Source organism: Prionailurus viverrinus, chromosome E1 (assembly GCF_022837055.1).
Source record: "Prionailurus viverrinus isolate Anna chromosome E1, UM_Priviv_1.0, whole genome shotgun sequence".
Classification (NCBI taxonomy): Eukaryota; Metazoa; Chordata; class Mammalia; order Carnivora; family Felidae; genus Prionailurus; species Prionailurus viverrinus.
In genome coordinates this window covers 568,118-592,711 of record NC_062574.1, presented here as the reverse complement: position 1 = coordinate 592,711, position 24,594 = coordinate 568,118, and the positions used below count along the sequence as shown (strand labels likewise).

Sequence of the window (24,594 nt, the reverse complement as noted above, 5' to 3'; positions counted from 1 at the left end):
CAAACTTCAGTGCCGTCACCAGGGTCCTGGCCCCACTGCTTTCCCCGGTGATGGCAGGGCCTCCCGTGACCTCTCTGCCAACCCTCCAGTCTGTTCTCTTCTGCACGGTAAGACACCTCGGGGTCCATCTGTGGCAACCACACAGTGGCTCTGTCTCAGAGCTAAGGCCACGGGCCCTACAAGGCCCTCAATTGCCGGCTCTGGCCTCCTTTCTGCCACCTTTGTCCCCACCCCTGTCCCCTGTGTTCCTGTCCCAGCCACACTGGCCTCCTTGCCAGGCCTCAAACACATCAGCTACATTCCCACCTCGGGACCTTTGCACTGGCCGGTCCATCCTCCAGATAGCTGCAGGGCTCGCTGCCCCACCCCAACCCTTTGCTTCAGTGTCAGTGTCACCTGTGCAGTGGGGACCCTGACGACAACAGTTTCAACTTGCCCCACGTGTCTCTCTCTCTCCCCCACTCGCCTACTTGGAGCTTCCCTGCGGCACTGACCACCCCGAACAGTCTCTCTCTTGCGCTTCCTGTCTGGCTCCACCTTCTAGAGCCTCAGCTGCACGAGGGCTTGGACTCCGTGTTTCCCCCCTACGTCTGGCACATAGCAGGGGCGTAATGAACGAATGAGCAAATTAAAAAACAAACAAATCAGCCGGCTCAGGGGGCGGCCAGCGCCGCTTGCCCCCCGGGAGCCCAGCCCCGCTCCTGGTGTAGGTGATCGGTGTGCAGTACAGGGTACCTGTGCCAGGCGCCCGGGCCCGGGCCTGGTCCCACTCCAGGCGCAGCGCTGTCAGCAGGAAGCAGCCCCCGCCCAGGGCAATGACAAATGCACAGCACAGGAAACTCTGCTGGAGGCTGAGGAAGGCCTGCAGGTAGGAGTCTGGGCGCCCGGCCCTCAGGGTGCTGGACACCTGCAGAGAGAGGCCGGCCTGCAGGTAGGAGTCTGGGCGCCCGGCCCTCGGGGTGCTGGACACCCGCAGAGAGAGGCCGGCCTGCCGGCCTTGGTGGTTCCCCCCCCACCGCCATGCCCACCGAGGAGCCACCCCTCCCCTCCACCACGCCCACCGAGAAGCCACTCCTCACCAGTCCAGTAAGGTAAGGGCTGCTGGCGTCCCCCAGGATGTGGCCCACTGTGATCTGCAAAGCCTCTGCTGTCCCCCGGCACCTGGGCACCACCACGGACTGCAAAACACAGGACACCGGGGCAGCCCCCAAGCAAGGGCAGAGTGTGAGTGCCTCTGGTCCCCCGCCCCCCCTGCCAAGGACCTGCCTGGAGGGCAGCTGGGCTGGCCGAGCGAGTGGGAAGGAAGGGGGTCAGCAAAGCCCCAGCACTAGGACGTCAGGCCCCTCCGAGGGATGGGGGCGCCAAGGCCCCTGATGAGGCCTGCTCTCGAGGGTTTGTTCTTAGACGGGGCAGGGACCAGGCCTGGCTCTGACTCGTGGTGACGGAGCCGGGGCGTCCCAGCTCAGGGCCCAGGAGGCGGGCCTGCCTGGCCGGGAGAGGACGCACTGCCTGGCCGGGTGTCTGTGTGCGTGGGCGCTGGGCTCAATGGCACCAAGGGCTCAGCCCCTCTCTCGGGAAGTTCGAGCCCCGCTGGGTGGACACACAGTGGCACACAGCGTGGCTGGAGAGACCCCCGCGACCCCATGGAGGGGGGTGGGGGGTTAAGAGCGTGAATTCCGAAGTCAGGAAGGTCTGGGTTCCAATCCCACTCGCTGGCTGTGTGCCTTCAGGCAAGTCACTGTGCCTTTCTGTGCCTCAGTCTCCCCATCGCCACACGGGGATGATAACTGTAGCTGCTGGAGGGATGTGCTCGTGGCCATTCTTCCTCTGGTACCGGGAGGCTTCGTGGGGACGTCAGACCGAAATAGTGCCCTTTGGCCCCAGGAGGCAGAGGGTTTCCAGACACTTGAAGGTGGTGTGGCCTCTGCCTGCCAGGCCCTCCCCGCTCAGGTCCAGCTGGAGCATCTCCACCGGTCCCTCGGGACTGAGCTCCCAGAGGTCAGAGGCCTGCCCTGAGCTCCCACAGCCCCCGAGCGCACCCCTAACTGAACACACAGCCCCCACGCTGGAAGGTTCCCCCTTCGTCCCCCCCAACACACACCCCTACGTCGTCTGGACGGCAAAGCCCCTGTCGGAGTTCTCTGGAGGTTCCTGGATTACAGCAGGGTGCCAGGCCCAGAGCAGACTACGCGAAAGTCTGCCAAGCAAACGAGTCCGGTAGAACCATCTGGAAGACCAGTCCCAGGACAAACCCAGCCAGAAGCCAGGGTGGCAGGGCAGAGTCTGAGTGCAGCAGGGGAGGGGAGGGGAGGGGAGGAGCAGGAGGAGGGGTCCAAGCAGAGGCCAGGCGGTCACACAGTCCTAAAGGGGAGCTCCCCACCCCAGAGCCCCATCCCCGACACCTAGCGGAGGGTAACAATTAGCATTTATTGAGTGCCTCGTGCATGCATTTTATGCATCTCATGTATACATTTTACAGATCCACTCAACCACCCCACAAGCGAGGTATGATCGTCATCCACGGGTCCCAGATGAGGAAACTCTCCACAGGAAGGGAAGTAACCTGTCCGCGGTCACCCAGCCAGGAAACAGCAGGACAGGCATTTGAGCCTCCGGGATCTGACCTTTGACCACTTGGCTGTTAGGAGCAGGGAGGAGCCTGTCCAGCAGTGTCTGCTATGGGACACTTGGAAACGCGGAAGGACGAGGAGGGCAAGCTCACGCAGCCCTGCACGTGGGCAACTGGCAGAGAGAGCAGGGAAGGGCGTCCCAGGCGGGGAACAGAGTGAGCAGAGGTGTGAGGCAGGGGCCCAGCGCCTGGAGCCACAGGACGGGCAGGCAGGGCCAGGCAGCAGGAGTGGGTGACAACAGGCTGCCCCCGGTCACTGACACTGACACTCTGTCCAGGTGGCGAGAGAGGCTGAACCTCTAACCCTGACTGGGACCTGCCGACGGGCCAGAGAAGGAGCTGACCGTGGCTTTGCACCTTCAGGGAGTGCTTCCCCCTTGCCTGTAATTATGTGATTACCCACGGGTGGCTCTGGGGGGACAAGCAGGTGACTCCTAGAGGGTGGGCCCCGCATGTCTGGAAAAGTCCTTGCCGGCTGCTTGGACCCTCAGAGTAAGGTCCAGACAGCTGGTCCTTCCCACACCCCCCAGGAGCTCCTGGGCCCAGACCAAGACAGGTCGGTCCCCTGCCCGTTCTGGGTCCTGCTGCCTCCATGTGGGGGGGCCAAAGCTGGCCCTGCCCACAGCTGGAGAGCCCAGCAGGTAATTTTAGACGTTACAGGCTTTGGCTTCCTAAAACTGCTCACTCTATTCTGAGACAAAGCGCCTCTGTTTCTGACTTTCCCTTCTCAGAAGAGCTGTTCCCTTTCCAGCCTGGGACATAACCAGCATCGGCCAAGGGCCCACAGAAAGTTCGAGCGGCAACCATCAGGTGCAAACTCCCTGGCAGCCTGCCTCCTGCATCCCCCCTCGGCCCTCACCCCAGACTCACGGGGGAGGGTGAGACAGACGGGTGGGCAGAGCAGGGAAGCATTGAGACAAGGGCCCAGAAGAACAGGAGGGAGATAACCCTCGAGGGGGTGGGAGAAATCTGCTGAGGAGGTGGGGGGTGCGCCTGGCGGCTGGGTTCCAGGACCACAGAGGAAGAGGCGGGGAGTTCCATTTCTGCTTGACTCCCTGCTGCCAGGGGCAGGTACCCCCGTGGGGCCCACACGGACAGGAGGCTGGGGAGGGAGCTGGAGGTGCCATCAGCAGGGGGAGCTCAGCCTGGGGACGGGGGCGGACACAGGCTGGGCAGACCAGATCCAGGGGAGCAGGACCCTCTGGGCAGGGCGGGGGTGCTGGAGGCGTGTCTGGGGCCAGGGGGTGAGCTTCCCGTCCAGGGGCTTGGGATCAAGGGACCGACTGTGCCAGTCAGAGTCCCGCAGGGGTTCACAGCCTGGGGAGTCGGGCACGTTGGACCAGTGTTCTCCCAGGGTGCTCTGAGGAGCCTATGGGCACCACGGGGGACGTCCGTTAGAAAGGCACAGCCTGGACCCCAGCATGGACCCACTGAACCAGACTCTGAGGACAAAACGTCCCCCACACCTGGTTCTCACGCTCACTGAGGTCTGAGAGCCCCTGGACCACACAGCTGCTGAGGTGTCTTCCCCGGCCTCTGGGTTGTGGTGTAGATAAGAGGGTCAGAGAGAGCACCGTCCCTCAGCGGGACTGACGTGGGGCCGGGGAGCCCACACTGACCCCCAGGAACAGGCAGGTGCGGGATGCCAGCAGAGATACGGGCCTCCTCGGTCCCGGTCCCCGGGGCCTCCTTGGGCCTCAGGAGCCAGCACCTGCCAGCTGATGGGACCTCCGTGCTCTCCCTGCCCAGAGCTCACCCCGCTGGGTCTGGACCCGTCTCCACCACCCTGCCCTGCCTGCCCCTGGGGGTGCTCCTGTCTCACCTCTGGAAAAGCATCAGCAGCTTCCAGCTACCTTCCAGCTCCCTCCCTTCCTTCCTGCCTCCCTCCCTGCCTTCTCCCCTGCCGTTCCCCCTGCCTCTGTCCCTCCCTCCCACCCCCCCACCTCCCTCCCCTCTTCCCTGCCCTCCAGCCCCTGTCACTACCCATGCCCACGCCTTGCTACACGCACCCTGTCACTCACAGCCTACTCCCCACCTGCACGTGGCCCAAGACCACTCCCTCCCGGAGCCCCTACTTTCCCTGTCGGGGACTGCGCTCCAAAGTCAGCAAAGTTGGCCCAGCTTTGGCCACTGACTGTCTAACGTCAATCCTTCACTAAGGGTTTCAGGAAGGTGGGAAGCAGGGAAGGGGGCCAGGAAAGTCTCCTGGGGTGCAGAGACTTGCTAAGCTTTGGGGCCGGAGGTCTCCAAGCCAGGGGAGGAACAGAGGGAGCCCCAGGTCACACCTAGCACAGCCCCCAGGGCAGCCCCAGCCGGCTCCCAGCAGAGCCCCAGCTGGGTCAAACCACGGCTGGCTGGCCCTGTCGCCCCTCCCCTGCCCCCAACACACACACACACACACAGTGCCACCAAGAGCCTGGCTCGGCCAGGTTAATCGTTCCTGCAAACACAGACACTGGGGTGCCCCGGGCACGGCCCTCACACATCTGCGGCTGCCATGTGGAAAGGGACAGTGCCCTGGGGGGCGGGTTTCAGCTCCACCCGAACGCCCAGATGTCGGGGTGGGGGGTAGTCAGGCTCCCGGTGCCTGAAAGTGGGCCGCCCCCCGAAGAAGACATTTACGAGGGCTTGGCCGCCTCTGCCCCGCTCTGCCTGCCAGGCCGGACAAGGAGACTGAGGCCCAGGGCCGCTCGTCCTCTCTGTGGCCGGGTCTGGGCTGGAGGGCAGAAATGACCACCAGCCCTGCAGCTGATCCGCCCCGGGAGTCAAAGGGCAGCGCGGGCCACACCTGCCGAGCCTGGGCCGTGGCGGGGGTGCAGACCATCCAGGCCATGTGTGAGCAGGCCTCGTGGGCTCGTTAAGTGATCGTGCCTCCCCACAGCCCCCTCGAAGTCGCGTGGAGGGCACAGGACTTGAGAAGGCGGAGAGGGCTCCGTGGAGCCCCGGCCAGCATCCTGCCAGAGCTTCCCTCGGTCGCCTCGTTCGCCCTCACAGGAACCACGAGTATTTCAGAGTTTTTCACCCCACTGTGCACACAGGGAAACTGAGGCTCGGACACACGGAATGACTTGCCCATGACACACACAGCTAGTAAGCGGCAGGAGTGGGGCTGAAAGCTAGGCGTCTCCTGCGTCCAGGACCAGGCCCGGCACCTGGTCACCACAGGACAGCTGTCAACCTGTCGCCAGGCTCCTGGGCTCCCCTGTGCACGGTGTCGGACTATGCCAGGCTTTCAGGGGGCAGGAGGGCTCGTAGGGGTCCCCAGGTCTGGGTCCCACAAGGGCACAGCTCACCAGTGTTCCAAGTGCTCTCATGATGGCTCCCGGAGGGAGGCAGGGAGGCTGGGCGGAGAGCGTGAGGCTCAGGGACGGCCACGCTGGACTCTGGACATAGTGGAGTCACGTGGTCGGGCCTCACTTTAGCCTGAGCCGGCCCCTGGCCTCGCAGACCGTGACATGGGAGCCGAGGCAGCCTGGACCCACCTGGCTTGTGGCTGTAACCCTGAAGTCCCACATCCCCGTCCACACACCCAGAGCCTGCTTGTGGACAAGTACAGTCAAGAAAGAGGGAGGGGAGGCGTCAAAAAAGCCTAGGCCCCTGTCCTGGCTCGGTGCCTCTGCATGCTGGGCGACTTTGGCCCGGGTGCCTGCCTTCTCTGAGCCTCCGTTGGCTCATCTGCAAAATGCAGCCAATGGTCGAAGGATATGTTTGAGAGTGTCAGGAAGGCCCCATCCAAGGAAACTGTCCAATGACTTCAGTCCCCCGCCCCATGGTCTCTGAAGCCCCTCCCAGCTTCCAGGCCACCGGACAGCAGAGACCCAGCCCCACACCTACCAGCAGGATGTCGGCAACCACCGCCCAGTTGCAGGACAGAAGCAGCTCCCCGAGGGCCAGGAGCACCTGTGGACAAGGACCCTGGTCACCGACCCTCCCTGCCTGGTCTCTTCCTGCCTGCAGAGAGAGACCGAGGCGGCACAGAGAAGGGCGCCATCAGATCTGCTGGGGGAGGCGAGGCCTGAGCTGTGTCTTCGGTTCCAGCAGCCTCCAGGGTGGGCAGACATTGCCGTCTGGGCGGGCTGGCGGCCATGACCCAGAGGAGAGCGCCAGGCCCCGGGCCTGGGAACAGCCTGCTCCCTGATGGACGGCCCCCAGGCCCAGCTGCTGAGGTCCCCCATGGGGCCCCAGGAAGAGGCAGCCAGGACTTCTGGGCCACTTGAAAGCTGGGAAAACAGACTGGAGAGGAGAGAGGCCCAGGGACTGAATAGTTTGCTCACCCCTCCTGTGTTCCCCTAAGGCCTGCATACGCTGATAAGGTACACACAGTGGGCCAGCCCACCTGCCTGGCCCGGGGAACCCCATCTACAGCCCCTCCCAGGCTACCTCCTTCCCAGGCCCCTCGAGCAGCACAGGGGAGGCCAGCAAGGCTGAGAGCCGGGGGCAGGGCCAATGTTTCCCAGAGGTCACCGGCTGGCCCAGGGCAAAGCCAGCCTGGAGCGTGACTCCTGGGCCCTGGCCAGCGGCCCACCCCCTTCCCCGATACCTGTGGGGCTGGTTTAACTCTGTGTGCCCCCCTCCCTGCCCCACTGTCTGCCGGGGACCAGGGGCCACTGTGGGCCTGCCCCACCCAGCAACCTGAGTCCCTGCCTCTGCAGAGGATTGGGACAATCCTCATTCCCCTTGCTCAGGAAGAGTTTAATGAAGCGGCAAGAAGGGGAAAAAAGACATTTCTCAGAGCTTCCAGGAGCTTATGCTGGAGTGGAATTAGTCATTCCTGGAGTCACGGGGCTGTGCTGGGGCGGCCCAGGCTCTGGTCCCCAAAGGCCCGTGACACTCAGGGCAGAGGAAGTGAGGGAGCCGGGTCACCTGCCACGTACCGGGCGCGTCCGCTCTCGCGACATCCACCCACGCCCTCAGCCACTTCGTGTGGCCCGTCCCCAGGCCCACCTCGCACATCAAGCCTCCTGCAGGTGAACCCCTCACCCCTGTGCTGGCCCTGTGCAGGTCGAGGCTGGCAGAGGAAGTCGGAGGAAAGGCCAGGATGGGGAGGGCCTGGGGGGAGGTGGCGCTGAGAGCATGGGGGAGGCAGGATCTGCGGAGGAGCCCCCCAGGGAGGCAAGAAGCTGGGCTGCACCCACCGCCTGGCCTGGCCTCCACCCCGGCCTGGGGAGCTGTGCGGGCAGAGCAGATCCCGCCCCCCCCCCCCACCCGCTGGGCCTGGGGCTGGGCCTGGTGGGAATCAGGAAGTCCCCGGGGGCGGGTCCGGGCCGCAGACCCGCATTCCAGCCTGACAGTCTTGCCAACCCGGCCTGTGGGGCCACATGAAAGCCCAGGGCGCTCTCACGCCCTCCCCTCTGCTTCTCGGTCTGGGCCTCCACCTGGGCGGCGGTGCCCTCCTCACATCCTGCACCACGGCCGGCCGGCCGGCCGTGTCTCTCCCCTGCTGCCCCACAGCCACACGACACACGGAAATACATTCTCCTTCCTCCGGCTGCGGCAGGGTGGATCCCGACCCCAAAATAGAGCCCGCAGAGGGAGGCCGCGGCCACAGGCCGCCCCGGGATGCCAGGTTTCCTGAGACACACCTGGAAATCCTCGAGGGGCGAAGGCCGGGCCGGGAGAGGCTGGCTTCTTCCTCACCCTGTAATTACCGGGCCTCCCCAGGCTCCAGGAGGGCCGGCCCGCCCTGCCCCACCCTGTCCTGCCCGGCCACCCCGGAGGTCACCGCCCTCTGGGCCTGGGTCTCCCCGGTACCGCGTGGTGAGGGCCCAGGTGCCTCCGGCACCCCCGGCCTGTGCTTCTGTGTCCCCAGCAGGCTGAGTGCAAACTCAGAGCTCAGAGGCTCCCGTGACTACATCAGACCCCGGCTCCACAGGTCAACAACCAGCCCGAAAGGGCCCTGGTTCGAGGCCAAGCCAGCAGGAGGAGGCGCCGGCCATTCAGAGCCCTGCTCCGTGGGCGCCCCAGCCCTGCAGCCCCAGACACCACCCAGACACCCTCCTGTGCCTCTCAGCGGGCCGAGTCCCCCAGCTCGAGCTGGTTCTCTCCTCTGGCCCCTGTCACCCAGCGTGGCCGAGCCAGCAGGACAGGCCCCAGCATAGACCGGCCCCCAGCAGCTCCCTCTCCTCTGGGAAAGCCTGCTGTACCCTGTCACTCGAGCAGGACACGGGGCCGTGGGGCTCCTGCATCCTCGATGCCCCTCAGCCCTGCCCAGTCCTCCCGTCCTCTCCTCCTCAGCAGTTTCCCAGGCCCCACCATCCCTCCCAACGCCAGCCCTGGAGGGGACTTCCAAAAGGGAAATCGGACCCTGCCCTCGTCCCCTTTGCGCCTGTGCTGGCTTCCCTGCACGCTGACTTAGTTCCTCGGGAGATAGGGCCTGGGAACGCTGCCCGGAGCCTGAGAAACCAGGAGCCCCTCGGCCTCTGGCCGCTTCCATTTCAGACTCAGGAGGATTTCCCCCTCGAGCTGGGGCAGTGGTGGTGAATATCCCCAGCCTTAGTCACCCCGGTCAGAGACGCACGCGCACGCTGTGACACGTGCACACGCACTCACATACACAGACCCACACACGTGCACGCTTACATAGACGCTCGTAACCTGGGACACACACACACACTCACCACAAGTACACGCATGTGCCGCGAGCAGGGATGGCTCTGGAGGCGACACCACGTGCGGTAAAAGCACCCGCCGAACAGTGGCCTACGCGCTGGGACAGGCGTGCCGGGGTGAACGAGCACGCACACCTGTGTCCTTGTGGCCTCCCAACACGGACAGCAAGTTGCGCACACACACGTGCACGTGCACACAGGCACGCCGACGCCCCCCTGCTCATGCACACACGCGCACGTGGACGTGCACACACAGGTGGGCTTGGGGAAGGAGACGGTGAGGACGGAACAGCAGCCCCGTGGCAGGGAGGGCCGGTTACTGGGCTCTGAGACGCGAAGACTGGATTCTGGGCCTCGCCAGAAAGGGAAGGGAGGAATCCCCATGGGCTCAGAGGCCCGGGGCAGAGCCGAGACGCCATGCTGCCCTTTCTCGGATCAACTCCGTCCGTGCCCAGTGAGCCTGAGCCGGTCGGGACAGGCCCCGGGCACAGACGGGCCTCCAGCAAGCTGCCACGCCGCTGGCACACGTCGCCCCTGGGCCTGCGAACTGGTAATTGCAGGGACTGGCTTCGGGCACGAGGGCACCACTCGGCTCCCCAGGGCTCGCCGCAGCCCAGCGGGCAGGTGAGGCCTCGGAGCTCCGACATCCTCCGGGGTGATTCGGCAGACCGTGGCCTCCCCGGGTGGACGCTGCTTCCCACCCACCAGGAGACGCCTGCTGGGTCCAGGGACGCGTGGCCCTGAGGGGAAGGGCAGGTGGGCCTCCCCCGGGGGCGCTGGTTACTCCAGCAAAAGGTGCGAGGGGAAAAGGGGAGAGCCCCCAGAACCGGGGTGTCTGCCCAGCACATCTGGCCCCCGCAGGGGCCAGAGAGCAGGTGGCATGGCCACCCCAGAATCCTTAGCTGCCCCTGACCACAGCCATGGTGGGCACACATCCTTGCTGTCCCTGCCCGCCTCCTTGTGGGCCCCCGCCATGGGCGGTGGTGGGGCAGACACGTCTAACCCTGGTCCTTGCTCAGGAATCTTCAAGGCTGGGGAGGGTGGCGTCCACTCCCGGATGTGAAGGCCTTGGTGACAGGAAAGCTGGCTCTCATGGGGCCAGATGATCTAGTTTGGGCTGGAAGGGGCCTTAAACATCATTTGGGGCAACTTCTGTGTAAAGACAGAGAGGGTCAGGCTGTGTCACAGACTTTCCTTCCTCCCAAAAGTAAAAAGTAATAACTCAGAAAAAAGTTGTTCTTCCTCGAAGAAAAGAACAAAACCTAAGGAGATCAATGTTCCATACCGGCAGCCAAGGGAAGATACAGACAATCTGGAGCAGAGTATGGAACTTCTCACCTCACCACCCCCCACAAGCCCCCGTATCTAGAGGAAAGTCAGCTGAGTAGGGGTCCCTTGTTCCCGCTCCTGAGAACCAGAGGGGAAGATGCTGGGAGAATCGGGGGAAAGTGGAGAAAAGCAAACGATGACCCAGTTCTGCTTCTGCTCGAGGCCAGTAAGTTAAGTAGAAGGATGGCCACGCACATGAGGGAGACTCTCCGCACGCCCAGAGGACAGCCAGCCCAGGGGGCTCACGAAGTCTCCTCGCCGCCTGGCAGAGCCCTGCAAGCCTCTCAGGTGACAGAAAACCCAAAGCACAGACTTCAGACTGTAGCCCCTTTGAGGGGAGAATGTCCCCAGGGAAGGCTGGAGAGCGAGGGCAGAACCACCACGCGGGGCAGGGCAAGTTCGGCATCGGCGCAGAGCCACCCGGGTCCAGGCCCAGGCTCGGCACAGAAGGAACGAGAGGGAACGAGACGGATCGACAGACCCAGCTAGCGCCTTCCCAGCCCACACGCTTGAAGGCATGAGCTGCTGGATGAAAGGGGCCCACGCAGCAAGCAACAGCGGCGAGGGGCCGAGGTCCTCAGCCCGCGACGCCCCCGCATCCGAGTGAAGCCAACAAGCACTCGGTGAGCTGGGGGTGGGTCCCTGCCCGGTCAGGCCTTCAGATGAAACCACGGACCCGGCCAACACCTACAGCGGCCTGTGGAGGACCCAGCTGGGCCAGACCGTACACGTGTGTTATCTTGAACTACTACGTTTGGGGATGATTTGCTTCAATTCACGACACAGGATAACTAATACACTGGTTGAGCCGTGAATTTCAAGAATAAATAATGAAATCTCCAGGCATCCAGGTGGAAACAGTGAGTCGGCATTCAGGGCTTTTTTGAACGTGAGGCAAACTTTATTCTCCACGGCAATATTTGTGGCCAAAAGACAACAGAGCAAACGCAAAGCTACAGGGAAGTAACACGTGACCCGAGAGTCTTAGACCCAGTTAGATGATGTTCAGGTGAAGAATCAAAGGGAAGATGGCCCCACAGATGGGCGGACAGAAGACACACGATCTCTCTAGCCACAAATTACTTGACCCCAGAAACCACCCAGGTAGGGGCTGAACCCGAACAAAGACCAGGAACGGAGGGTCCCCGTGAACAGACGGTTGGTGGGTGCTGAGCCCATCCCATCTGGGACCCCTCCCAGACGACGGTGAGGGTCACGCTTGGACAGCAGGCTGTGGGGGGTGTAACTCCAACAAAAGTGAAAAGTCACACACGCCAGGAGCCTGGGGAGAGAAGAAGGGGGCGTACGAGAAGGTAGGGGCTCCCTTCCACGGTCGGATTCACCAGTAAGTCCAAAATCTTAAAATCGATGTGAACTTAAACAATCACTTCAAGGGGCGCCTGGGTGGCGCAGTCGGTTGAGCGTCCGACTTCAGCCAGGTCACGATCTCGCGGTCCGGGAGTTCGAGCCCCGCGTCGGGCTCTGGGCTGATGGCTCGGAGCCTGGAGCCTGTTTCCGATTCTGTGTCTCCCTCTGCCTCTGCCCCTCCCCCGTTCATGCTCTGTCTCTCTGTCCCAAAAATAAATAAACGTTGAAAAAAAAAATTTTTTTTAAATAAAAAAAAAAACAACAAAAAAAAACCAATCACTTCAAGTTCTTCAGGTAAATTCATATAAACGTATTAGACATATTGTAGGATTCCATTTATAGGAAATATCCAGAATGAACAAATGTATAAAGACAGGAAGTAGATTAGTGGTTACCCACGGCTGGCCTGGGGGCAGGTTGGGGGCAAATGGGAGAGCCTGATGAACAGACATAAAAATTCTTTTTGGGGTGATGAAAATGTTCCAATATTGATAGCGACGATTGTGCAGTTCTGAATATACAAAAGGCCAATGAAGTGTACATTTTGAAGGGGCGACTGGCACATCTCAATCCACCTGGTTTTAAAATTATATGACTATGGGGCACCTGGCTGGTCAGTGGGTTAAGCGTCCAACTTCGACTCAGGTCATGATCTCGCGGGTTCGTGAGTTCAAGCCCCGTGTCGGGCTCCGTGCTGACAGCTCAGAGCCCGGAACCTGCTTCAGATTCTGTGTCTCCCTCTCTCTCTCTGCCCCTCCCCCGCTCATGCTCTGTCTCTCTCCCTCAAAAATAAATAAACATTAAGAAATTTTTTTAAATAAATAAATAAAAGTAAAACAAAATAAAATTACATGACTATATGGCCTCAGTTTAATAAGAATATTTCTAGAAATATAAATGGGTGTACATATATAGAGAGACACACATGGAATGATCGTCACCTGATTAGATAACCAAAGCAGCAGGAAGTACTTAGAGTCCAGCCGTGGTTCCCACCCCCCACCCCCCACCCCCGCTCCGTCCACACACACCCCTGGCCCACCCCTCTCTGCCTCACGGCTCTGCCCGACTGCCAACACTTCTCTCCTGAGCTTCAGACTCAGATCGCAACGTCTCCAGCTGACGTCCTAGGAGGCATCTTGAGTTTAACATGTCTAAAATCAAATTCCTAACCCACCAGTCCGAAACAAGGCCGCACCTCCCTCAGTCTCCCGGGTCAGTGAATGGCAGCTCGGCCTCTGGTGGCTGGAAGAAACCCGGGGTCATTCCTGCTCCTCCCGCCCCTGCTCTGATACCGACCCACCAGGAAATCCTGTTGGTTCCACTTCCAAAACATACCGAGAATCTGACCACTTCTCCACTCGCCCCGCCCCACCCTGGTCCCAGCCAAACCAGCCCGTGCCCTTCTTAGGAAGCCTCCTAACCGGTTTCCCTGTTTCTGTGTCCTTTCTTATCCTTTCACAACACGACAGCCAGAGAGACCCCGTTCAACCACGAGGACGATGGTGGCAAAGTGGCCCCCACATCCTCGTGCATCTCGGCACCCACACCCTGCACGGCCACGGCGAACCCGGTTGGCCCGTACCTCGCTCTGGCGGGCAAGATAGGGCAGCGGGGCCGCTCCTGACCTGGGCCTCGGGAGACTTGGCCGCCTCCCCCTTGTGCCTTCCTGGAGGCTGGCGTGAGGACCCAGGAATAGACGGATGTGAGGAGGCCAGTGTGGACACCCCGTCTGCCGGGTGCAGGCTGCCACGTGAGTGGGCGCAGGCAGGACCCGCCCACCCGCTGAATCGTAAGAAACAATAAATCATCGTTGTTTGGGATGATTTGTTACACAGCAGCAGGTAACTGATACAAAGCCACGAGTCGGATCATCTCACACCTGTGCCAGAGGGCCTGAGGGATTTCCCACTTGGCTCAGGCTGGAGGCCAAGGTCTTACGCGGATAGGGCTCTACGCAGCCTGTACCCACGGGGGTCGCCTCTGATCTCGCGTCCCGTGCTCCTCCCCGGCTGGCCTGGCTCCGCCATGTTGGCCCAAACACACCAGCCATGCCTCCCGCTGGGCGTTTGCACTGGCTGCTGCCCCCGCATCAGGCTTCCCTTCACTGCGCCTCGTGTCCACCCGGCTCCTTCCCTCACCACGTCTCAGCAAGGCCTCGCTGACCACCTGGCCCTGCCCCGGCCCCTCCTCATGTCGCTTTCCCTGCTCTGTTATTCTCCCCACCTAACGTATCGTTTATCTTGCAGGGTTCGTATATCACACGCATCTCCTGCCTGATCTGTTCAATGGTGGATCCTTGGAGTCTGAAACGGTGCCGGCACACAGGAGGAGCTCAGGAAGGAGGAGCTCGGGTGACAGGAGGAGTCACCGTGAGGTGACTGAAGGTCTCTGCCCGTTCTGGCTGGGACCCGCTTCCCAGCAGCCTTGCGCCTCGGAGCCCAGCAGGGCTTTAAGGGTGAAACCCCCACCCCAGGGTTTCTCGCCTGAGCGGCCAGAAGAACAGGGCAGACCGGGGGACCCTGGGTGGCCCACACCTGCGGGGCTTCGTGGCTGTGTGCCCGGACCCCTCCCCCATGGCTGGTGGTCAACGGGACCCAGAGCACAGTGGGGGAGGAGCCCAAAACAGCCGCTGTGGTATCCCCACGTGCTTTCTCAAAAGCCCCAGAAAAGACCGAATCCCCCCCGAATTCTGAGCAAGCAGTTGTGACTGGAGCAAAGAACCCAAAGCAGGAAAGATGATGCTGTGTAACTGTCGAGGGTAGGGCACACACAGCAACACGGCGTCACCTGGCTCTCTCTGGACGCTAGTCCTCGGGGGCCGGCCACCACGTTGTGAGGAAGCCCCGGCCACGTGGAGAGGCCACGGGCAGCCAGTCCGGCCACCAGCTGCAGCCGAGGCTCAGCCGACGGCCGGCATCCAGCACCCCATCCTGACCAATTACCCTCAAGCAGAAGAGACAAGTTATCCCCAGTCCCAACCTGCCCAAACTGCAAATTCATGAGCAAAATGAGTATTTTTGTTGCTCGAAACCGCTGAGTGTCATCACATTCCCCTAGTAACCAGAACAGGCACAAAAGAAGGCTCCTCGGTGAAACCAAGAGGCCAGCGCTAGGCCCCCGCGTTACAGAGAATCGGGGCTCGGCCAGGCCAGGGTCTCACCCCGGCTCACACAGCAAGTGCAGAAGCAGAAACAACATCCAGATCTCCCTGATGCCTCGAGGCTCGATGCCTGCCCACTCCCCTCCCCTGACCCCGCCCCTCCATCGAGACCCCCCTCCCCCCGGGGATGTCCTCCGGCCACGGGCCGGCAGTGCTGGAGCCCCCGCCTTGGGCTCGGTCCGGTCCGTCGGCTGAGTACCAGACCTTCTCCTCTGAAGGGCAGTGACTCTGGGAAGGAGGCCAAGGAAGGGGGTGTGTGCCAAGCCCTGCTGTGCGTGTCTGGATCCTAATTAACAGCTGAGAAGCCCACTTCCCCTGCCAAGGACCCGGAAGGAGGGAGGGATGGAACCCTCGGTGCCTGCAGGTGGGTGTCCAGCAGCAGGGGTCCCCAGGGAAGGCCCCGGGCCAGACGCCATAAGGTCAGGAAACCTCACCGCCATGAAACACACGGCACAGGCTGGTCCCAGCCTCAGGCGATGCGGGGTGGCACAAAGTGTCGCCCCGATCCCTCTCCGCTGAGCTACACTCAGCGCGTGTGCAGACGTGCGTGTGCATACACGTCCGCACGGTCATCCGCTGCCCTGAGACACGTGGACGTGCACATTCACGCACAGACCCGTATGCGAAACGGCACACGCAGACACGTCCCCACACATCGTGCGCGTCCAGGGCAGACACACATCCGGGCTCGTACAGAATGAACACGCGTCCATGCACGTCCAGGCCGAACACACGTACGCGCAACCAATGCACAGACCGAGCGTGAAGGTGCCCGGAGATGCACACACGGAAGCGCAAGGGTCCACGCCCGTATTCACAGACCCGCATACATCCACCCCGAAAAGCACACTCACATGGGCACACACGCCCGCATTTCCACGTGCCCTTCCCAGGAAGTCAGATCGGTCTCCCTGGATGGCAGAGGTGGTGCAGGAAGAACCAATGTGGTTTCTGGGATCTGAGAAAGTGAAGGGACACACAGCCAGTTGGAGCAGACACAGTGACTCCGGATTTTGAACAGAAGTCAATTCCTCAGTCGCCTTTGGACATCATTTCCTTGTTGTTGTTTTAATGTTTACTCATTTTTGAGAGAGAGAGAGAGAGAGAGAGAGAGAGCACAAGCAGGGGAGGGGCAGAGAGAGAGAGGGAGACACAGAATCCGAAGCAGCTCCAGGCTCCGAGCTGTCGGCACAGAGCCCGACGCAGGGCTCAAACTCACAGACCATGAGATCGTGACCTGAGCCGAAGTCGGACGCTTAACCCACTGAGCCCCCCAGGCGTCCCTTGGACATCGTTTCAGACGCCGACCCTGTAACGTCCCCCAAACCTGATGATGCTCCTGCATGGTGAGCCGCAGCCATCTCCCACCCGTTAAGGTTTTAGGGGTGACGTCGTGTCCCGTGGCCCCAGACTCCACGTCTAACTCCCCACAGCCCCCTCCCCCAGGATGCCGGCCTGCCGTCACCACACCCTCCCCAAATCCACAGCTCCTGGCCAGGGTCCTCTCCCTGGTGGTGGCCGCACAGGCTGGTGTCTCAGAGGCCTCCGCACCCCCTCCTTCTCTCGCACCCCGTGTGGACTCATCGGGAAATTCCTCCGAGATGTGCCTGGGATCCACCCGCTTCTTCCGCCTCCAGGGCAGCGGCACGAGCCCACACCCCGCGTCACCTGGATGGGGGCAGGGGTCTAGCCCCACCCACGCCTATGACCACAGAAGCCAGACTGATTCCACCGAACACGAACACGGGCCGATAACAGAAGAACAATAGAGAAAATCAATACAACAAAGCTGGCGGCAAAATGGATGAGGCTTTCGCGACACCGACCAGGAGGAAAGCACAGAACACTCGGGTCCCCAAAACCAGCAATGGAAGAGGCACGTCCTGCCAACCTCAGGGAGCCGAGAGGGGAAAAGGGAATATACCAGGCACAACTATACCCCAACAAACCAGACACCTAGACAAAGGCACAGGTTCTCGGAAAGCCGCCAACTATCAAAAATGACATAAAAGGAAATCAAAAGCCTTAACTGATCTATAACAAGTAAATATTGAGTCAGTGATCAGAAAACTTCCCACAACAAAAAGCCCAGAACCATATGGCTTCACTGGTGAATTCTAAAAATGTCTAAAGATGAATGAACACAAGTCCTTCCCAAACTCTTCCAGAAAATCAGAGAGGAAGAAGCACTTGTCAACACGTTCCTCGGGGCCGTTATCCTGATGCCAAAACTGCAAAGACCACATTCCTCGTGAACACGCAGCAGTCAGTGCGCTGAAGCAGATTTGATGAAGGACAAACCACACGGTCGTCTCCACAGACGCAGAAAACAGGAGCCAGATGCCCCCTCCTCAGTGCAACCCCCCCAGCCCTCCGCAAAAGCTGGACCCACTCTCTGCCCCTCCCCCACTCGTTCTCACTCTCTCAGGAATATATAAACATTTGGGGCGCCTGGGGGGCTCAGTCGGTTGAGCGTCCGACTTCGGCTCAGGTCACGATCTCGCGGTTCGTGGGTTCGAGCCCCGCGTCGGGCCCTGCGCTGACAGCTCGGAGCCTGGAGCCTGCTTCGGATTCTGTCTCTCCCTCTCTCTCTGCCCCTCCCCTGCTTGCACTCTGTCTCTCTCTTTCTGTCAAAATAATAAATAAACATTAAAAAAAATTTAATAGAAAAACAAATGAATGTTTTGGGTGGCTGGTGATGCAGCCATCCACTCAGCAAGCGGTGACCCCCCCACCAAGTACCTGGCGCTGTGTTTCAGGCCGAGAGCTGAGGAAGGTGGGACCCCCCGGGCCCCTGGGCTGGGACAGGGGTCAGAGCATAAGTAACTGTGGCCTAAGGAAGACCTCACAGAGAGCAGGAGGGTGGGAGTGGGGGGCAGGTGGAGCCCAGCAATTCCGGAGGGCTCCACGGAGGAGGGGTGCAGAGGGAGCCAAGGGAGGGTCGGCCGGACAGACATGGGGACCAGGAGGGGCCCTGGCGTCAGCACTGCAGGGGACATGGCTGGTCAAGGGAGTCATGAGGGGCTTCGAGTGCCACGAGAGGAGCTGGGCTCAGTTCCAGAGGCGTCAGGGGCCCCGGAAGGTCCGCGGTGTCTCTGGCAGTGGGCAGGTGAGCAGACCAGGAAGGGGCTCCTGGCACCGGTCCCACAGACAGACGGCAGGAGCCGTGCCAGGCGGAGGGCCTGAATCTCAAGCCGGAACGTCAGTTAGAGGCACAGACGGAGCCATAGAAGGGCTTCTGCTCAGGAGGCCGGGAAGGTTCCGCGCTGCTCCTGGAAGGCGGGAACCTGGCCGCTGGCTTGGTGCTGCTGGGTCCCACGCCAGGCCCACACACGAGTCACAGAGGGAGCAGCCTCCCAGCATCGGAGGGACGCGCCCCCGGCCTGCCCACCATCCGGCCCGCAGCCCCTCACCCCTGCGGCAGGCCCAGAGAAGAGTTTCTCCGACTCTGTCAGCCGGGACGCAATGTCACTTCTAGACGAGCCATCCAGCCCTGGAGATGCGCCAGGCTGCAGAGGGGGAGACAGCTGTGTCCCCTAAACACAGCCAAGGAGCCGCCTCCCAGAGCCAAACAGGACGGTGGCAGAAGCAGAACTGGCAGGGGACTAGGCCCCAGCCGATGCAGGGACGGCCTTTGACAGACCTCCGTCTGCCTGCAAGGTCAGGCCCGCTGAGCCCCAGCAGCCGGGACTCTGGCCCCGCTCAGGGAGCTGCTCCCTCGGCCCGGATGCCAGTAAGCATGTAGGCACTTATTAGCACCTACTGTGTGCCGGGCTCCGTTCCTCCCCCACGGGAGCGACAAGGGTCAGCAGGGCATGAAGGACACAGACTACGGGCTGGCTCTCGGCTCTGTCTGTCCCACTATCTGTGTTCTGTCTCCGGGCCTCAGTCTCCCAATCTGTAAGTGGGGGTGAGAAAGCCCTTCCCCCCCCCCCCCCCCCCCCCCCCCCCCGTTAGCAGCGCTAACAGGACCCGTCTGTCCTCCGGGAATTTCGGCAGAAGCCCACCCAGACCTTCAGAGACACGCCATCCCCTCCCTCAGGACCTGGGGAGAGAAACGACGGCCCCGTGTGGCCCCCTCCCCCTGGCTTCTAGAGGGAAGGCCGCAGGCGTGGGCTGGGGAGGGTTAACCTGAAGAGTAGGGGAGCTGGCGAGGGGCTCCGAGCGACCCAGCCACAGACAGAGGACACGAGCCAGCGGAGTGCCGGGGCCGCCTGAGTGGAGCTCGCACAGGGCACAGTGGGGGCACCCCTTCGTGTCACCCAGGGGCACGAGGATGCCGGCCCCGAGCCCCTCCCCAGGGCATCCAGGGTCCGACAGACGCCAGGCAGAGGAGGCAGGCCTGGGGGTCACGAGAGGGGAGCCCCGGCGGTGGGTCCGGCAGGACCAGCTGAGCCGAGAGGAGGGAGGCCTTGGAAGACGGAGGTGACGGTGTCACCTGCACCAATAATTGGATGTTGCAAATGCCGGGGCTCCACAAAGTGCCCCCAAGAGAGCGACCCGTGCTGGTCAGCCAGCATCTGGAATCTGGCATCAGGAGGACACGGACACTCGGGGAAAACCCACTCTGGGCACGGTAACACGTGCCCCATTTCAGGCCGTCCTTCCCGCCTGCCCAGCCCGGAGCGGGGCCAGGGACCAGGGCAGAGGTGGACCGAGGAGAACCAAACGGACCGCAGCTCCCTCTCGCCCCAGTGCAATATCTGGGCCTGGACAGACACTATTTGGAAGCAGGACCAACGTGTTGACTTTCCAGTTCGCGGGTGTGACAGTGGGCTCTGGGCGTGGGTAGTTCTGGTCTCAGTCTGCTCGGTGAAGCCCACCTGCGTGTGCAGGGGCAGCTGTGTCCACGGTGGGGTCCCCAGGGCCTTGGGACGGGAGAGGAGGGGAGGGGAGCCCATCTGGCTGGGGCTAGGCTGGCACCAGCTTCCCAGAATCCCTGGCCCTTTCCCACTGGTGAGACCATCAGGGCTGGGGCTTTGGGGAGCAGGGGGTGTGCATACAGCCCCACCCATACACCACGGTGCCCGAGGGACCCAAACATGCATGGAACCCAAGCGGGAACGGTGAATTCTGACAGGAGCATGGGACGGTCTGGAAAGGCTTCTGGAGACGCAGCGTTTGAGCTGGGCCTTGCAGAAGGAGCTCAAGGGGGAACCGTGCCCCTGCAGAGGGACGGGCACAGCAAAGGCCGGCAGGTGCGAGCCCGTCACTGGCACGGCCACAGGGTGGGGCACACGGAGGGGTATGACGGAATAGAGCCCGGAAGACGAGAGAGCATCCGATTGCTGCCTTTACAGCGGCGTCGGCACGGGCCGTGGCCAATCTGGGCTTCACTCCCCTCACCCATCAGCCCATCTCTCCTGGCTCTCACAGCACATCCGAGGAACAAATGCGTCCCACCGTCTCCCATCAGAGCCTTCACCAGCAGCTCAGAGCCAGAAAGACTCAGGCTCAAACCCCAGTTCTGTTCCTCCCTAGCGGTGCCACTCTGGGTAATAACGTACGTAAAACCTGGCCCGGCGTCGGCCCACGCGAACAAGCAGCACCCGCCCACACCGCCAGCGGGCACTCACTTACATAGGAGGCCAGGAACGTGGTCGGGGCCAGGATGAGAGCCAGGTAGAGGCAGGGGGCTGCGACCAGAAGGCTGCCGGCGCAGAGGAGGGGCTCGGCCCGAGGGTTGACTTTCTTGTACCTCCTGGAAGCCTCTGCTCCCAGGACAACTCCAATGATGCCAGTCACGACAGTCAGCGCCCCAAAAATCAGGCTGATGGGAAAGAGCAGAGCAGGGTTACTCGGCCAGGTGGGGGTAGCCCTGTCCTGGGGCTCAGCCCCTGCCCCGAGTGCGTGATCGGGTACCTGCGGGGAGTGTGACTGTGGGCCCCCTCCCCTCCCTCCTAACCAATGCTCCTGGGTCCTCAGGGCCCCTCCCTCCATTTTCCTTCCTGCCCCGTCCTGGGGAGGTCACTGGCCACCAGGGTGGCTGGCCCAGCAGGCCGCACTGCTCAGACAGCCCCTCCTAACCGCACTCCCTGCCCCTACTCCCGGACCCGCTTCCCCCACACCTGACCCCCTCCTGCACCTGCTGCCTGGGGAAGGGTTCCTCAGACCGAATTCCAAGCAGGTCCCCAGAGGGTGCTTTCTAAAACACAGGTTTGAAAAAATAATAATACAGAGTGCCCACCCCCTGCCTAAAACTCCCCACCAGCTCTCAGACACCACTGGGTTTGGTGCCAACTCGTCGCGGCCCGTGTGGCCCTCCGTGGTGGGACCCTGGCTGACCTCAACCCCACCCCCCAGCTCCAACCTCTGCCCCCAGATGGGCTCTTGTCCCCACTTCATACTTTTATCCCTGCATCCGACACTCCTCACTAGGTTTCCCACCTACTGAACTCCTACTCATCCATCAAGGCCCATCACAGGATCCCGTCTTTGGAGATGCCTTCCTCTGTCCCCTTGCTGATTCCTTCACTCCCTTCAGTTCCCAGATCTGCTTCTGTGTTTCTACCATCAAGGTCATTCACTAGCCTGCTGATTCCTGGAGGACACAAACCAGGTGCGCCTTAATCTCCCGACTACGCTGGCAACACAGAACCTGGAGTACAAGAGACAGTCCCAGAACTGCCGGGCAGACAGCCGCAGGGGGCAAGGTGGAGGAAGGATAAGGCAAGGTCACTCAGCTAATGCAGCAGCAGAGCCAGGATCTCAATGCCCACCTGCCCCCCCCGCCCAGCCTCCTTTTAAAGGGGTTCAAGCGACCCTGACCTAGACGAACCATGGATGTAGTCGGGGCCTCTCCAGCGCTCGGTGGCCTCCCGTTGTCCTCGGGCCAGCTCTGCGGACCGGCCCCTGCTGCCCGTGTGGCATCTCGCCCTTCTCTCTCCACCCCCACCTCTGCACAAATGACTGTGGGTTCTCCGGACTCACCCATCTTCCGGCCCCCCTGGCCTGGAGCACCACTGCCCCACCCACCCCCTCCTGGCCCAAGCGTTTCCAGAAGTGCGCAGATGGCCTCCGGTATGGCGGGGTGATGACCATTCGCCAAGATGCAACACGACAGGTGCGAGACTGGGCTTACTGACAAACCGAGTCTCCCCAAAACCGCCTTTCCTCTAAACAGCTTCTGTGAAATATCCATCCCACAGGCTGAGGACGGTGGGCTAATCCCCCTGCCCCACCCCCTTGGTGAACAGGAGGGAGTGTAGGGCCCAGAGAGGGCAGGGACCTGCCCCAGGTCACACAGCCCCTCACTGGCACAGCCAGGGCCTCCTGACGAAGCACGTGTTGGCCTTAGGCAGCTTAAAGGTGCCCAGCGACCCTTCCCAGGCTACAAGCTGCACAAGGTTCTGGCTCAGGCCAGTCGAGTGACCCCGAATCCTGGAAGAATGCTGTCTACCTTGGAGTCCGGGTCTGAGCTGGCCCTAGAAGGTTCTGGAGACCTTCCTGAGACTTAGGATTGATTATTCAGACAGGGCCCTCCACTGGCCCCCACACAGGAGGTGTGGCCAGAGGACAGGCCCAGCCGCCAAGCTACCCCCAACCCACAAGACCTCCCCAGAATCGGACTCTCAGAGCCAAGAGGGTCCTTAACGTCCTGCAAGTTCATGCTGACCCTCTGTACAACAGCCCTGGCAAGCAGCTGTCCAACTCCCACTTACATGCCCTGAGGGGCGGGAAGCTCACTACCACCACACATCCCCTTCCACAGGGGCCAGCTCTGAGTGTTGGAAGTTCTCCCAGGGGCTAAGCCGGCATCCTTGTCCTGAAGCTTCCCTCCCTCGACGCACCCTCACCGTGGGGCCTACCCTAACCGCAGAGGGTGTGTTAATAGCTGAGGTCCATGCAGAACCCCAACACCAGGACCTTCTACCTACCCTGTGGCAGGCTGAGTAACGCCCCCCAAGATGTCTATGCCCTAATCTCTGGAACCTTTACAAAGGTGATTGCATTAAGGGTCTTGAGAAGGGGAGATTAGCACCCATTAACCGAGGCCCTCCATTTAATCGCCAGCATCTCTATAAGAGGGAAGCGGAGGGAGACGTGAGACACAACAGGAGAAGGCAACGTGACCACAGCTGTGGAGACTGTGGACGCGGCCACAAGCCAAGGGACACCAGCAGCCCCCGGAGGTGACGAGGCAGGAAGGACCATCCCCTGGGGCCTGGGAGGGCACGTGGCCCAGTGCAACCATCTGGACGCGAGGCCTCGGGCTCTCTGACAAAGGGACTCGCTTGCCCAGGGACACACAGCCACTGAACGCTAGACACACAAGTGAGTCCCGTGTCCCACGTTTTCAAGCTGCTGCGGGACTTTCAGGGCCCAGTCTTTGTGTCCAGGGAGGTGACAGTCTGGCTGTAGCTGCAAGGCCAGCATCACAATCCGTGTGGTCCATGCATTCACTCATGCACTGCTGCCTCCTCCCGGCCCCCGCGGTGCTCCAGGAAGCGCCGCCAGGAGGTGCGCAGATGTTCAAGTCCAGCAGGAACCGGCGTCTCCAGAGGCGACAGGACGTGGAGCTAAGACCACCAGCTTTGGAGTCCGAGGGGCTTGAACCTGCCTCCGCCACGTGCTGCTGGGACAAGTCACTTAATTTTCTGAACTTCTGTCTCCTCATTTGCAGCAGGAATAATCGGGTTTGTTATTACAACACCTCTGAGGATTCTTCACGTAAAACGCTCAGCTAACGTTAAAGGTTAAGGAGTAACGATGGGAGGACGGAAGGGGACCTACGGGCAGAGGGCCCAGCTCGGGCATGGGGCATTCCGGAAATCACACGAAGCTCTCTCTGTGTCCCCAGAGAGGAGGCCAAGGAGACAGGGACAGAAGCATCGCCCCACGGGCCCTGCAGAAGCCTCACCCGCCTGCCAAGTGCCTCCCGGACCCCCACAGTGACCCAAGAGCGGGGAGACTGGGGCCCAGAGGGGACGAGGCTGCCGCCTACGGCCACCGGAGGTACAGGAGCTCAGCCAGAGTGGGAACCTGGCCTGCAGTCTGCCAGCAAGGCCCCAAGTCCCGGGGCACGTGCCCGCCCAGGGCTCCCAGCGGCCCCTCACCTGTCCTGGCTGCTGCACGGCTCCTGGAGGCAAGGGCGCTGCAGTCCATGCACCACACGGGCCTCGAACAGAAATTTGGGGGCCCAGAAGCCCAGAGCTCCAGTCACAAAGGCGATGGCAGTCACCCCAAGGGTGGACCACACAAAGCTCCAGCTGCAAGAGAAAGCGCCCTGGCTGACACCCCCAGAAAGGGCTGTGGCCACAGGGCCCCTCTGCTCCTGTCACTGCCCTCCCAGCTCACCCAGGCTCCGGACCCTCCCCGCCACAGCCCCCACCACACCCCCATTCTCGCTGGGCCTTCCCCCCTCCTCTCTGCAGGACCAGCTCTCCCCGTCCAGGAAGGCCCCAACCCAACAGCACGTTCTCCAGGAAGCCGCCCCCTGCCCCCACCTTCCTCCCAGCGCCCCCCCCCCCCCAGTCGCATGGCTCTGTATCAAAGAG

At 61.9% G+C, this 24,594-nt stretch overlaps 1 protein-coding gene across 13 annotated transcripts in view; it reads right to left on the bottom strand.

Moving 5' to 3' along the window:
- SPNS3 (SPNS lysolipid transporter 3, sphingosine-1-phosphate (putative)) overlaps window positions 1-24,594 on the bottom strand; it is a 35,509-nt gene that overhangs the window by 424 nt on the left and 10,491 nt on the right. For 4 of the 13 annotated variants that reach the window (XM_047831973.1, XM_047831977.1, XM_047831976.1 and 1 more), the window contains 7 exons: window positions 24,154-24,306; window positions 21,183-21,242; window positions 20,674-20,867; window positions 6,464-6,529; window positions 5,923-6,012; window positions 1,080-1,178; window positions 736-907 (listed from right to left, as the gene is read on the bottom strand). In XM_047831973.1, the coding sequence (XP_047687929.1) occupies window positions 736-907; window positions 1,080-1,178; window positions 5,923-6,012; window positions 6,464-6,529; window positions 20,674-20,867; window positions 21,183-21,242; window positions 24,154-24,306 (834 nt within the window). Of the gene's footprint in view, window positions 1-735; window positions 908-1,079; window positions 1,179-5,922; window positions 6,013-6,463; window positions 6,530-17,862; window positions 18,607-20,673; window positions 20,868-21,182; window positions 21,243-24,153; window positions 24,307-24,594 lie in introns of those variants that run through there. The other 9 variants (XM_047831978.1, XM_047831980.1, XM_047831979.1 and 6 more) reach the window with 7 other exon arrangements.